This window comes from Meriones unguiculatus, chromosome 4 (genome assembly GCF_030254825.1).
Source record: "Meriones unguiculatus strain TT.TT164.6M chromosome 4, Bangor_MerUng_6.1, whole genome shotgun sequence".
NCBI classification, from domain to species: domain Eukaryota; kingdom Metazoa; phylum Chordata; class Mammalia; order Rodentia; family Muridae; genus Meriones; species Meriones unguiculatus.
In genome coordinates, this window is record NC_083352.1 from 97,502,110 (window position 1) to 97,517,589 (window position 15,480).

Sequence of the window (15,480 nt, forward strand, 5' to 3'; positions counted from 1 at the left end):
CTCCGGTGCTCTCTGATGACACTCGCAGCTTCTGGGTTCGTGGAAGCTGGGGTTCTGCTAAGTTAAAACATCCCACGGGGTTTCACCTGTAAGTCACAGGGTGTTAGGCTCCCAGGGAGCCTCATCGGGGAGGAGTGGGAGGCCGGTGGTCCCCCTCCCCATATCCATCGGCTCTGTAGCACTGACTAGTTCCCATGTGACATCACTGCTTGAGACCTCGGGAGATGCGCACAGCTGACTCCCGGGGACCAGGATGAGGGGCTACACTACATTGTCAGCTTTTCGCTCAGGTGGGGCTGAGAGCGGGAGCCATCTCTGGGGCACAGAGCCTAAGCTGCCAAGGGCTAGCTCCGGCCAGTCCCGGCTGCCGACCGTGCCTCCTCTCAGGCACATGAACATGACTGCTTCAGGAGCTCCTGTGCACCTATTATGTGCTGGATGCCAAGTGAGTTTGAGAGATGTAGTTACAGGTCTGGGTGGTGGCCATAGTCCTCAGCACCACTCTTCAGATGGTGCCTGAGTGGTGTAGGCGTCAACATACTTCTTTATCCGTGACACTGGCAAGTTCACAGGATCAACGACCCTAGCCCCTCCCTCCCCCATTGCTGTGGTCCTTACCCCAGGAGGATTTGGGACCCGGGCCCAGTGTTTTGGACAGTTGACTTCAGAAGGTATGAGGTTAGTAGTCATGCCTGGTGGCCATAATAACGGGCAAGTGCCCACCTCAGGCCTCACTGGAGATTCCTACCGCCATCCCTTGACTTTTGGACTCATGAAGGTCCTCAGCGAGTGCTTCCTCTGCCTTTGAGCTGACTGTTTGTCCCCTGTAAGTCTAGTAGCCAACAGCAAGGACCACCCCAAAGCTACTTGAGTCAACAATGTTGCCTCCCTCAGGACCCTCACATTTCAGTTACAGATAGGCCTCGGGGGCCTGATGGGATGTGGCTACTCCTGAGATGAGAGGCAAGTCAGGGGTGGGGCAGAGACACCCCATCATTGCCTTTCCTTCATGTTCTGAGGTGTGTCTTCCTTTTCAGGCATCTCCCCCGAATGCTGGCAGATTGCAGGCTGTGAATCTGAAGGAAACAGTGAGCTGGCAAAGATAATGAAAAAAAAATGCATTGCTGTGGGCACTTCCCCTCCATACGTCAATGCTTTTAGAAAAGAGATGGGACATGTTTCTGTGTCACCATGAACAGCTCTCTGCCCTTCATTCCCCATCCCCCATCGGTGCCTCCTACAGCCCTCTGAATCTTGAACAGCAGCCTAGAAGGGGGACGCAATCCCACTCTCCAGAAGGGAATGAATATACCTGGACAGATGTGCTCTTTGAAGATGGTCATTTGCAATCTCATGAAGTCTGGCATAAGACAATGCCAAATGATTTAAGGCTGTCTGTCTGTCAGTCAGTCAGTCAGTCTGTCTCCCCCTCTTCTCTCCCCATGCACCCTCTGCCTCTTCCACCTTCCAAATGGGCTCTGATGGTCTCTGGTTCCAAGACAAGCACTGTGCCCCTAAGTGAATTACTTAACTTCTTTGAGCCTCTCCAGCCTTGGCCATGTCCTGGGTGGTTCCCTTCTCCATGTTTTCCCTTGGCTGGTCAGAAGGGAGGGTGGGATAGGAGAGCCCTGCATCCTGCTTTATACCATTCGACCTCCATCTGTGCCCAGGTGAACTCCTGAGGGACAGAAACTAGAGCCTACTTTGCCACCCTCATCCCATCCCCCACTGCGCTCTCATTCAGTCCCAGGATCCCCCTGGGGTGGCACACTGCTGAGGCTGGGAGCTCCGGGTCCTGCTAGTGGTCTCTCCTAACTGTGGCCTAGTCCTGTGCCCCAACACCCTCCACTTTGTGTCTCTCTGCCCTCACTCCCTCCACGTCTCTAATTTGGAGTGTTCCTAAAGCATCAGGCAGTGAGCTGGTGCTGCAGTACTGTCCCTTCCTGTCAGGGGGACCCTTAGCAGCCATCATATAAGTGAGGTTCTGCTCATGACATCCATTCCGTTTCTTTCCCTCTCTTTCATTTCCTGCCTCCCTTTCTCTTCCTCTATCCTATTACTGTAATAGCAGTGCTAAGGACAGGGCAGTGCAGCCCCTGTTCTACAGATTCTGTTGCTAAGGAAACCACTTCCTTGGTTACCAGCCTGGGTACATTTGTCTCACTATGCCTGGATCCCACAGAGCCACCCCCACTCTGCAGGATGGAGTGATGGGGGTGGGAGAGAGGGAGGAAGGGAAGGACAGAGGAGATGAGAACTCTGAGATAAAGGGGTAGGGACAGAGAGACACCTGCAGCAGCAGAGACCAAGATGAGCTGATGGCGAGGGAGACAGAGCAAGATGGAGAGACAGGAAGAGGAAAGGGGCACCCGGGGCAGCTGAGGGAAATCGGACCTCAAAGAGGGAAACCATGGCTCTAAGGAAAAGTGAGGAGGAGGAGGGATGAGGAGAAAGAAAACAAAGGAGCGATAGGAGGGAAGAGGGGCTGGGTCTCTGGCAGGGAGGCTAGTCTTTGGAGGACCTGCCTGCATCTCTCTTCCCTCCCACACCGATCCAGCAGCCGCCTCCAGGGCTCCTGGGAAAATCTGGAATTGCTTCCAGTGATCAGCCTTGTTCTACTTGAGTCTGGGAGTCACTGTGGGAAGAACAGCAGGATCCAGACTGGATGCCCCCTCCCCTCCCCCACAAGCTGGTTTTCATGTTGCTTTCCACAGTGAGAGCCTTAGCTCTGAAACAAATCTCCATGTTGGTTCATAGGGCATAGGGGTCGCCAGGGGCCTCCCTGTCCTCTTCCCCAAATGCTTTCTGATTCTGATGGCACCTGGTAAGATGTGAACTCTTCAGGAATGGGGACTCCCTAATCCTTTTTTAGTCTCGAAAACAGGGGGGCTCAGGGTCCGTGTTGCACTGAAAATGCATGCTCAGGACTTGTGTGTGAGTTAGATTCCAGATGGCCCCAGGAAGGGCAGGCATTGGCTGTGACCATTACTTCAGCCCAGCTTCACCCTGGTGTCGAACTGGGTCCTCAGGGAGGAGGGGGAGCTGGATGTAACAGCTCCTTGTGATCCTGAGACAAGAATCCCAGCCAGTTAGATGTCACAAGGCTTCCTTTACTAGGACTGGGTGGGTAAAGGTAGCCTCAGGGATACAGATGGGACTCAGGTTCAAAGCAAGCCAGTCCATTAGTTCAGGACTAGGCCGCCAGGACCAGTCAAGCCTTGATGTGAGATCACATTAGGCTACATGTGACCGAAGTTAAGACTCATCCCACGCCCAGACTGTGGCTTAGCACCTAGAGTCAGTTAGGTGACAGAGATTAAGGTCGAGTCAAGAGACATCAATGGCACTTGTTTTGGGGCCGGTCAGGGATAAGCCTGTGAACACAGTGGTCAGACAGCTAGGAGCAGGGCTCAGTATGCATAGGAGCAGCGTTGGGACTCAGTCAATGTGGAGTTGCAATAAGGATTAGGATAAGTCTAAGACTGATCATGGATCAGTATACATCTATGACCTAGACATGTAAACTAACCAGGATTTAGCTGTGACCCAGTTTCAAGGGTCTAGGTTTGGCCAACCTAGGTTCAAGGCCCCTAGAATTGGGTGACTCAGGTTCAAGGGTCAAAGATTGGGTGACCCAAATTCCAAGGTCTAGGTTTGGGTGACACAGGTTCTAGATTCAAGGATCTAGATTCAGGTAGCGCCTATGACAGGTCAGAGTTGGTTTAGGACTGAGACTTGAGTTGGCCTCGGCCCAGGTGCGCTCAGTTGCCCAGCATGGCGTCAATGAGCAGAACCCCCTCACTCCAGGACTCTGCCACTAAAGTCTCTTTTCTTGCTTTTGCATTGGTGGCCCAGGACCCTGGGTGGGGAGAAGCCCCTCCCTGCCTTTCCCCTGTCCATCTCTGCTGCCCCTCCCCCAACTGTTCACTGGTAACATTAAAGGCCCCTTCTCCCTGCGGCTAAGCCCATCTCTGGTCACAGCCCTCCCCACAGAAGCTGCAGTCTGGTGTGTAAGAGAAGCCAGGGTGGAGGTTCAGAGATTGAGGGTGGCAGCCACAGGGTCCCTGGGCATCTTTGTGTTCTGGCTGGCTTCCTTAATGAAGAGACAAGGTACAGCGGCCACTCAGGGTCTCTGTCACTCACATGCACAGAAGAGACATCTCCCAACGGACACCCCCACGTGTGTGCATACACCCAGAGAATCCCTCACCTCGGCCGTCCCCTGGACCTTCTCCTCTCTCGTACACACACACCCAGGAAGACACTTCACCTGTGAGCTCCCCACATATAACAGGGCCACGTGGTGGAATTAGCAACAAAACTCTTTTAATGATACTGTTGACCTGAGGAATCTTTGAACAGAAAGTTCGTGACCAGAGGTGGCCACTAGCAAGGAACTATATAGCCCAGGGTCTGGAACCAGAGAATCTCAGGAAGAGCCAACCTCCAAGCAGGAGGGGGAACAGGCCCCTCTACCAGCCAGTGAAAGAAAACTAGAAATTAGCCCAGGGTGGGGAAACACCATACAAAATACATTCAGAACCCCCTGGCTGAGCCCCGGGGTGGCCCAAACCCTCCAGGTGAGGGCATCTGAGGAGAGCAGGTCCAGTGTTTTTTTTTTTGGCCCTTCTTTTTGGTGTGGCCAGTGTCCAAGGGGCAGAATGTCTTGGTCATATTCCTCTTAAAAAAATATAGATCTCTTTTCGAGAACCTTCTCTAGGGTTCCTTGGCTAGGCGGGAACGAGAGTTTGACTGCCCCTCCCCCCCCAAGACTTAAGTGGCTGCTCCGGACTGAAGTGCGAGGGGGCCGTGACTATGGCTTTTACGTTTATGCAATGGGAATGGCAAAGGTGCGGGCTGGAGGGGGAAGCCACAGGGATCCTGGGGAGACGGGATCCTGGATGCATGCTTTTAGAAACATGATCAGTGACTCAAGTCACAAATCCTTTGGTGTCTCAGCATTGAGAGAGCAGCGGTACAATGGAGATCTAGAGCCATCCGTTACCCCATTTCTAAGGAGTCCCGAGTGGGGACTGGGCCTGTTGGGCTACGAGCAAGGAAAGGGGAGGCTGATGGCTTGGAGGGTAGGCAGACTGTTTTGGGCGTGGCTCCGAGTTGGAGCTCTTTTGTTCTCTGCCCTGGCTGAGGGATCAGGAGGGCAGTGTTAAGATAGCCGTGTTGGTCCACACCCTGCAAAAGTTGGGTCGCTGGGCTTTGTATGTGGCACAGAGCCAACCTGTTGGGTTGGTTTTTTGGTACCTAAGGGCCTTTAGAAGGATCAAGAACCCCAATGTCATCCCCACCCTCAAGACACAGCATGGGCAGGCAGGGCAGGGTTCCGGCGCCCAGGACAGGTGGAATGGCACCCAGGTTGGGTCTCTTATGTGCTTTAGCCTGGGGGCGGCTGCCACGGTAGTGCCAAAGCACCAATCTCTGTACCTCAGAAGTCAGACACCCAAGGCCACGGAAACAGGTCCCAGCCGTCTGCCTGTCACACAGAGGTGGCCTGAGAGAGATCAGAGAGCCAGTGCTTGCTCAGGGAAAAGGCAGGGGCCCACATAGTCAGCTGCAGGGTCGTCGCTTGGGAGGGTCATCAGCTGCCTCATTCAGAACCTCCTAACTACGGTCGGCTCCATGACTACCATCTCCCTTCTCCCATCAATGGCAGGGACAGGGACACCCCCACACTCTCCAGGGGGAAGGCGTCTGATGTCTCCTCCCCAGACCTAGGACGGGCCTCTTTGAAGGCAGGCAGAAGCCTGGAGCTGTCTTCATGCCAGAGGGAAGCCAGCTCTTTGAAGCCGTGGTGTGGGGTGTGGGGGTGCTGGGCCCCTCCCTGGCTGCCCATCATCTCGGGCCATAGGCATCGGGCACCCCGGTGAGGTTGCGGCTGCGCAGCGCGGCGTCCACCATCCTGATGTAGGCGGCGATGGTTCTGCGCATGTCAGCCGTGTAAGGGTCATACTCCAGTTTGCGCAGCCCGGAGCGCTTGAAGTTGCCATCCTTCTGGCTCTCCACGCACAGCAGGCGGTCCTCCCTGACCGACACGCCCAGCAGGCTGACCATGCGGCCCAGCTGCGCGAACAGGTCCTGTTTCAGGTCCTCGAAGTGCACCACCAGGACCGTCTTCCCAAACTTGAGCCAGTCCAGCGTGTGCGTGGCCCACCACGGGGCATAGTTCCTCACGAACTCGGGCCACTCTGAGGAAAGAGCAGTGTGTCAGCACGCCACCAGGTGGGCGGATGATAGACCTTCAAGATCTCTGAACCCGCCTGTGCTCTCTGGGGTAACACGCACCTGCCTGGCGCCTGGTTCATTCCAGGTACAGCCCAAGACACAAAAGAGACCACACCATATAAATATATGCTGCCAAAAATGTGGAGGGGCAGAAATAAGAGACGCAGGATTCTACAGGAGGGGTTGGGGAGTACAGCCTTGCTTGCCCAGCAGGCTGGAAGCTCTGGGTTTGATCCTGGGAACAAGAACTCTTGGAAGGAAGCTGTGTCTGCAGAGGCTGATGGGTTGATTAGAACCTCAGTTCTGTGCAGCGGTGGGAATGTTGCCAGTCCAGCCACTATCTATCTTACCTTGGGTTAGTTCTAGGCTCTGGAACTAACCCAAGTACAGCTACTCCTTGCCCTCTGCCACGCCAGAATGAACATCCCCTGACTAATAGGTATCTTTTGGAATCTATTAACAGACAGCTAGCTTCCTCTTAACCCCAGAGCAAGAACGCCATCAGATAGCATCTTGGGCCTATAAAAGTCCCGCCCACCTTGCTGAGGTGCCTACCAATATATCTTAAACTTGTCTTGATTTATGACTATCATCTTTGTTCTAGGAAACTACAAAAACTTGGTGAGACTGCTTCTATATTGCAATACAGAGTTTGGGGTGTCCTAAATCTGTTTTTTTCTGGGCCACGGTCACTCAAAATGCCTCCAGAATAAACGAGCTCGTATTCCCTATAAGAGGAGAGCTATGGTTTTTATGCCATCAGATATAGTGACATGTGGCGTTTTCACCGGAGGAAACACTTGAACGGAAGCCAGGCACCTGTATGGATCCAGTGGGCCCTGGCCATAGGGTGCTCTCTCCTTACGTGAGTTCTGTCTGGGGCTCTGACCTCCCATGCTTTTGTGGACAGTCTGTCTATGCTGAGCTGCTTAACAGGTCATTCTTTGAGAGGTATCTTCTTTTTGTCTGCTTCAAAGTTACTTGTTTTAAGGTGTGTGGTTTGTGTGCTTGTTTGAAAACATTTCGGTCTAACGTTTGTTTGGTTTGGTCCGCTTGCACTCAGAACTCTAGAGGCATTTTAGATTCTGCTGTTTAGCTCGTGTTCAGTATTTTGTTTGCTTCTGGACTGTTTTGTCTTGGTTTTCCTTGTCTCTGAAATGCTTTATTTATTGCCATGTGGCCTGTGTTTCCTGACACTCCTCCTCAAATGCTATTCTGCATTTTTTTCTGCTGCGGCTCCTGTGACCTCGTCAAACCCCTAGTTTAGGAAGTTTACGATCATCTGATGATGAAGCTGCTGAAGACAAGACACACTTGTTCCCTCACACCCCAACCCACCCCAACGTGTGGTGGTGTCAGCGGCAATGCCTCAGTATGTGCAAAGGCCTCAGTGAAACTCAACAAATACGCCCCATCCTTTTGTTTTGTTTATCGGGACAGGGTTTCTCTCAGGAGCCCAGGCTGTTCTGAAACTCGATCTGTAGACCAGGCTTGGAATATTGGCTCATTGGGAAAGACACACATGAAGTTTTGTTCCCCCCCACTGTCCTGAGCTCCTTTGTGTTTGTGTAAACATATAGGATAACAAGAGACCCAGTGGGGGAAGGTGCAAAAAAAACAGCACATACAGCTGACCCAAACCACACATTTCCTAGCTAGCACAGACAGGTGACTTTTCAGGACAAGAGAAAAAAGAAAGATGGAGAAATAAAAACTGAGGAAACAAGGTTTCCAAAAAGGAGGAAGTACCTGGAGAAAAAAAAAAATGGACATCTGGTACTCTGACCTGCTCTGTGAGCAATAATTGCTGACTAACTTCCAAGTGTTTGGGAAAAAACAAAAGAGACTAAAGACAATCCAAGAAGTTACAGCCTCCAAGCTTAACAAAGTCCTGAGCGATGGAAGTCTTAAAACTCACACATAGGCTTTAACTAAAATGTAAACTGATCTCCAAATACTGCTCATATTGGTAATTCATAATAATAAAAGAGTAGTAAAGCCACACCTGAGTTACATTTCATGTCATTAAATTAATTTAGAGGCTAAAATTTTAAAAAAGGGCTCTTCTTCCTTTCTGGCCTGCTTTTTTTGTCACATCCTATCTTACAGTTTCTTTGAGCAGCTTGTTTTCCTTTAACTCCCATGCTTACGTTAAAGCCGGTCTTAAAAATTCCTGCCAGTCTTAAAGCCCAGAATCTCAGCTTGGCCTGAGCTAGGAGGACTCCTTAGACTATTCAAGAAAATCAAATGAAACTGTCTGTGCCCCCTCCATCCTTTTCAGCACAGGTTCTGCGTTCCTTTGCTTCCAATTGCCTAACAAGAAACTCTCTAGACGTTTGAGTGGCTCTGACACCCAGTATTAGCCGTTTCTCAGACCCAGCCAGCTCTGCTCCTGAGTCGTATGTAGCAATAAGTGGCTTTTCTTGGGAACATCATCATAAAACCTGATCCCCTGAGTAAACAGTGTAGCAAAAATATATTCTCAAGAGACACGTGTGTGTCTCAGTCCAACTGTCAGACTGGTGAAGCAATGGACCCCAGGGATATGAGCCCCCCCACCCCAGGAATTTCACACTGGGAGAGGGAAGGGTGCCAGCTGGAGGGGAATTTGTCTCCCTGAAAGAGATTTCAAATAGTTCTAGTAACTGTCAAACACCTTCAGGACACCCGAGGCCCAGACAATGACGAGGGACCAGGACTGTTTAGATTTTACTTCAGGTCCCAGGTCCTTAAAGCCAGATCTCGCTGTCCCCCTTCCCTTGTGACCACGCCAACTAAATCTCCTCTTCCCACTTTTAATGGCTCTTTTAATGATCCTAAATATTTGTCTTTGGGACAACTGACATGTTTTTAAATTTAAAAAATTTTAAGTCTGCTTTAAGAACAAGATGCAATTCTGATGAAGATGTCACCTTATGCTCCTTATCCAGTTGAGGGTATAAAGTAACTATGAGATGATTGCTCTTACGCCAGCATACGATTTTCCTAGTGACAGCTGAGATACCCCAGACACTGACTGAGCTCATTATCTCAGAGATTAAAAGGCCAGATCACATCTGTGCTTCAGATATGGCTTGTTTACATGTGAGTGTTTATCTGCATACCAACATTTCAAAGACAGTTCTGAGCACACTGCCTCTTTAAAAACAAGTGAACGAACAAGCAGGGATTCAAGATCTGCACCTTGGTAAGGCCAATGTAAGAGAAAGCCCTAAATGTCTGCTTTTTGTTTTGTTTCGAGATAAGGTTTCCCTGTGCATCCTTGGCTGTCCTAGACTCACTCTGTAGACCGGGCTGGCCTCGAACTCACAGAGATCCTCTTGCCTCTGCCTCCCTAACTGCTGAGATTACAGGCATGTGCCATGGCTCCCGACTATTTCTATTTTTAATTGTCATTTTAAAAACCGATTTCCAGGTTTGCATAGACATCTTAGAGTTTACAGATCCACTTAATGTATGACCATAATTATATATTTAAAAGAATTATTCAACTCTTAATTTAAAAGAACACTAAAGTCATAATTGCTAAGCACTGTCTTACTCTGGACGCCTTACGTTCTTGATGTCTGGGGAAGACAGCTATAAGAGGAAATGCTTTTTCCAACCATGACAACAAAAAACACACACACAAAAGCAAAACACTTCACGGTACCTGTTATAGTAGCTTAAATCTTTAACAAGCATTTAGTTTAAATTTGGTTAAGAAAACAAAACTATAAATGTGCTTTACCTGTGTTTGTAAGTAATGGATATTTAAGATACCATGTTTTCTGTCTTACATTATGGCCTCCTGAACTTTCTTTTAAAATTACCTCATTAAAATTGTTTTCTAAATTTTATAATAATAATAAGATCAAGGTATGTTGCAAAAGGATTGTTTAAAAATGGATATGGTTATGACAAGGTTAAAAATAACATTTAAATTATAAAACCTAAGGTCAGTTCAATACCCTGAGATAAAATTAATGCTTAATTCTCTACAATACTTTCTTAAGTACTGATTTGTTCTTAGTAATGTTTAAAAAAATCACTTAAGACAATAGTAACAAAACCTTTTTTTATCCTTTGACTAAATGGACATTTAATACCTGTGATTAAATGTTTCCCCGTTGAACAAAGCCTTTGCTTTTTGAGTAGTCAGTCATTGCTTTAATCATTTAAAAGTTGTTTAGAGAGTTATCCCTATCTGGAATATTCCTACTAAATTCAGTAATAGTTGTAAAAACTTTATGATGAACAAATATTTAAATCTGTTTATACAATTTGGTCTAATTAATGAATAACTCATAGCATTGTAAAAGACTCTTAAGTATGATAACTAAATTCAAAGTTAGTCCCCGAGTCTTCAAAGGATAAAGACCACCGGATGATTTCAGAATCACCGGAACTGAGAGACATCACATCAAAGACTCCATTCTGATGAAACGATCAGGCCTGTATCCAAGTGCTTCCAACTCACTCCCAGACTATACTATGCAATTCATATGAGATTTACATAAAATAGGTTTTTTGTTTGGTTTCTCTGTGTAGTTCTGGCCTGGAGTTCACTATGTAGACCAGGCTGGCCCCAAACTCAGAGATCCACCTGCCTCTGCCTCCTAAGTGCTAGGATTAAAGGTGTGCGCCACCATGCTGGCTTTAAAAAATAGTTATATTTATATAAATATGTTCGTATCAGAGGTCTATAATTTCCATTAATATATTAATTATAAAGGTGTACTGCTGGACTGTAAATGTGTTTTCACTGTGCAGGTGTATTCAGGAGTTAACTCTACTCAGTCCTCACGGGTGCCCATCATTAGCGTGGTCATCATTTAACTGAAGAGGAAACTGAGGCAGAGTGGATGAAGGACTGTTGAAGGCGGTCTGGGATCTGGGAGACCTGGCCAGCTGCTGGTGGGCCTTTTACTACCAAGGTATTATGTGTAATGTCAGGGTGCTAACAGGGAACAGAGGGCTGTGTACTGTGTGGCCAGAGGACGGGGACTGTCGCCACACTGGCCCGGGCCCTGCAGTTGTTCAATAAGCATGGTTACCCTCCTTACTGCTGTCCATCTTTCTCAAGCAAGAAGTCCCCATCGAAGGCCCCGGGAGCCCACACAGGCCTCTTCTGGGCTCTGCAGGCTCCATTCTTCCTCCTGACCACAGTGAGTCCTTCCTGTTTGGTCACTCTGCTTACACATCTGTCTCCACTGCAGAGTGAGACCCTTGGGGTGGGGTTAGACAGGCTTGGTAAGCTTGTTCTTGGGGGTCTCTCTGCTCTATTCAAACTCTCCTTTGGGGGGCTCATTGTTAGCCCTGACACAGAAAGTCACCTGACTAGGAGGGTGCCTTTAGGGTTGCCTGAGACAGGTTACACAGAGCAGAGCACTCCTTGGGGGTAGTTGTAGAGTGGATCTCAAGGATAGCCGCTGAGGCTCAGGCTGGAGAGAAGCCGGGAGAGACTGCAGAAGGTGGGCGCTGGGCTGCTGGGAACAGCATCAGCCCCTACGTGCACTAAGGGCCCAACTGCTGACGGTGCAGCACTCCTCAGGCCCCTCCAGAGGGAGCACGGAGAGCATGAGTCTCTCAAGCTGGGTTGGGGACTTTAAGATTCCAGAAGCAGAAAGACATACATGGTACATACTCACTTAAAAGTGGATATTAGACATATAATATAGGATAATCGTGCTAAAATCTATACACCTAAAGAAGCTAATCAAGAAGGAGGACCCTGGGTAAGATGTTCAATCTTCATTCAGAAAGGCAAACGGGATGGACATCGGAAGAGGGAGAAAACAGGGAACAGGACAGGAGCCTACCAGTCTTTCAGAGGGCCTCTGAAAGACTCTACCCAGCAGGTTATCAAAACATATGCTGAGACTCATAGCCAAACTTTGGGCAGAGTTCAGGGAATCTTATGAAAGAAGGGGGAAGGGGGAAATAGAAAAACCTGGAGGGAACAGGAATCCCACAAGGAGAGCAACAGAACCAAAAAATCTGGGCACGGGGGTCTTTTCTGAGACTGATTCTCCAACTAAGGACCATGCATGGGATACAAAGTAAATAAACTATAATTAATATAAAAAAATAAAAAATTCTCCTGAATCCTGACCCTCTGCTGGGTGACGGATCCTCACTGTCTCACTTAGTCCTCCCACATACCCCAAGGGAAAAAGACTTTCGGATATCATCCCCAGGAAGGACTGAGGCTCAGACAGGGAAAGTGACTTGGTCAAAATCACACCCTTCCATCCAGCCTGTCTCACTCTGGCCTATTTCCTCTCCAGCCACCGACAGCCTCATCCCCGCTTCTCCCACAGCCTGGTACCCAGCAGGAACCAAATTGAAATATCCAACAGCTAAATTGCACCGTGATAAAGGACTGCTTTTCTCGACAGAACTCATCGAGGCTGTCCTCAGATGGCCGTGTCCCGCCCCCTCCCGGAACCCCACGGCTACTTGAGAAATATTTATGCTGGTGACGGGTTATTTCTTATTCTTAAAACAGATTATTCACAAGACAGCTGACTAATTGGGCCCGCACTGTTATAATGGGTGAGGACCAGATGTATCTGGGAGGGTAGGAAACCTTACACATACAGAGCGGCTCCTTCCCTTTCACAGCCTCTCCCTACTTCCTGGTCACCTCCCGGCACCCTTGGTGGCTCAGGACAGCTACTACCATCCCAGGAGAAACCCAGGTGAGGCTAGCCCTTGTCACCCAGCACCCCACAGGTCTAGACCTCAGGGGTGGTCACGTGGGACCATGCTAAAGACATTTGCTTGGTGTGTCAAGCTGAGCCTGTCTTCTGAGACCATCACCTGAAGCTCTGGTTCTGGGGAAGCTGCCTCTGTCTCCCTGGAGCATCCTTTACCTCTGGGTACTGGCTGAGACTCAGGGTTGTCCATGGATGACCCTGCACCCAGGTGGCTGGGGCTGGAACCTCTGCTCCTCTCTACCTGCACTGGGCGACCTGGCTGGTGCTATTTGCTCGCCTTGAGTTTCAGTTTACAGAGTTGCAGACGGGCAGCCTTGCTCTCTTAGGATAACGAGCTTTGCAAAGCTCCTGCTCAAGCACCAGGTGCAGAAGAGTCCATGCTGCTCCGGAGGAGCCTGCTGGTGTTGGCCCCCAGCTTTTCCTGAGGCTCCCCACATGTCCCATCCTGCTGGCCTGAGTCTCCCCACCCTCAAAGTAACAGCTCCCATGTTGTTCTGGGCTCCTCCATATCAGAGGTTCGCCGGCACCGCTCCAACTCCCACCTCTCTGAGCTCCTGAATGACTTCATTGCAAAGTAGAATAGAATTGAAAGCAAAAACCATCCCTCTCGCCCCCCCACCCCCAGCCTCCGCTAGCTCCGGGCTCCTGGTAATTGATCAGCACCTACAAATCCAGAAATCAAGGCCCCCGGACGACCCACAGGACACCTGTGTGCCTGGCTGCCTGCCACCTGGCGGTCTCTGCTCCATCTCCTTGTCGTCAGGGGGAACCAGGCCCTGATTAATGGTTTCAAGGCACCAGCTCCCCACGGAATCATTAAACACAGGATCTGTTTCATTAAACAGATCCAGGACAATTCACCTTGTGTAATCATATCACATAAAATTTCGCCTTCGTCCCGCTCCAGAGGGGTTGTAAAATTAACGTTATGGAACCGAAGCTGGGGGGTGGGGAGGCTTATCTTGGCTCTAATCGGGAGGGGATTAGGGCTCCTGTGGCTGGACACACACAGCAGCTATGCGGCCTCTGCTTCTTCCAGGTCACCCTCCCTTCTGTACATCGAGGGTGTCCCAATGCAGTTTTCAAACCTTGGGAGAGCATTGGAATCCCCGGGAAATCTGGTTGGACACAGACTCTTAAATTTCCCAGGTCACACAGCTTCAGGGTCACACTGCCACATAGGCAATGACCTGGGACTGCACGCAGGCTGGGTGAAACCCAGGAGAGGACCCCAAAAGATGTGGCAATCAATGCCATGTGGATTTTACCAACAGTGTCTCTGTCACCAGAACCAGAGAACCATAGCTGCTGAGGCTGTACCTTCCAGCCTCTGCACCCCACAATTTTATCACCCCACTAAGTCCAAAAAGCTAAGAGTTGTTCAAGAAAGTGCAATGAAGGCTGGAGAGATGGCTCAGAGGTTAAGAGCATGGTCTGCTCTTCTAGAGGACCTGAGTTCAATTCCCAGCTCCTACAGGGTGGCTTACAACCACCTATAACCATCTATGCCCTCTTCTGGTGTGAAGGCACACATGCAGGCAGAACACTGTAGACATAATAAATAAATTGGAATGATTGGGAGTCATGTTATCAAGATTCACTGTAAATTCCAAATCCTTAGCTCCTGGTGCTTTGGGTGTGGCCTGTGAGGCCTCAGCTGCAGCCTCTTAAGAGCGCCCTGCTGGCCACCCCATGCTGGCCACCCCATACCGCTCCAGCTCTTCCCTTCTGTCACCCCATGCTGTCTGCCCCATACCCCAAACTGCCCCAGTCCCTCACCCCTCGCCTGCTGTACCTTTGCCTTTCCAGTGAGCATGGGCAGCAAATCCTATGTGGCCTCCATACTTGCGGTTGAACTCCGCCATGAGGGCCTTGTACGGGTTGCGGATGAGCAGAATGGCTGCGTCAAAGGCTTCGATCTCCTTCTGACCGCTCTCGTGGGTCTTGATGCAGATGGTCCGCCCACTACGCCAGTGGTCCCGTTCACCTTTGAACCCTGTGGGCAACCCCAGCCGAGAAGTTAGAAGCTGGGGAGATGGGGAGGCAGGAGGCACACCCAACCCTTCCTACACCACCTCAGGACTCTCTTCTTCACTCACTCACTCACTCACTCACTCACTCACTCACTCACTCACTCACTCATTCCTGGGTGTGTTCTGAGCACCTGGGACCAGGTCTTTTAGCAACAGCTCTTGATGTTCACAGAGGCACAGCATCCTGAGGGTACTGAGGGCAAGGGCATGGGGCTACAGCCTCATGCCACACATCCCTTTTCTGGGACTCTGTACAACCCGGGCAAAGACTTTGCACCCATGGCCTCCATTCTGTCTACGCTGAAACCCACTTTCTTCCAGGCCCAGCAATGGGGAGATACAGGTGGCATACGAGAACCCACACGCTCCTCAGAGACACGGCATCGGTTCCAGGTTCACTGGCCCATGCCTGCAGTCCCCATGCTTGAGATGCCCTGAGTTTGAAGACATCCTGGCTATTGGGTGGGACTCCATCTCCAGAAGCCAAAGCCAACAAAACAGTCAAGAAA

General features: G+C 50.0%; 1 protein-coding gene across 2 annotated transcripts in view; it reads right to left on the reverse strand.

Moving 5' to 3' along the window:
- Positions 1 to 4,304: 4,304 nt before the first annotated feature.
- Positions 4,305 to 15,480, reverse strand: part of Wscd2 (WSC domain containing 2) — a 79,728-nt gene continuing 68,552 nt past the window's right edge. For both annotated transcript variants that reach the window (XM_021661940.2, XM_060382595.1), the window contains exons 8-9: positions 14,734 to 14,934; positions 4,305 to 6,200 (exon numbers count right to left, since the gene is read on the reverse strand). In XM_021661940.2, coding sequence (XP_021517615.1) covers positions 5,848 to 6,200; positions 14,734 to 14,934 — 554 coding nt within the window. In that variant the 3' untranslated portion in view covers positions 4,305 to 5,847. The remainder of the gene's footprint in view (positions 6,201 to 14,733; positions 14,935 to 15,480) is intronic.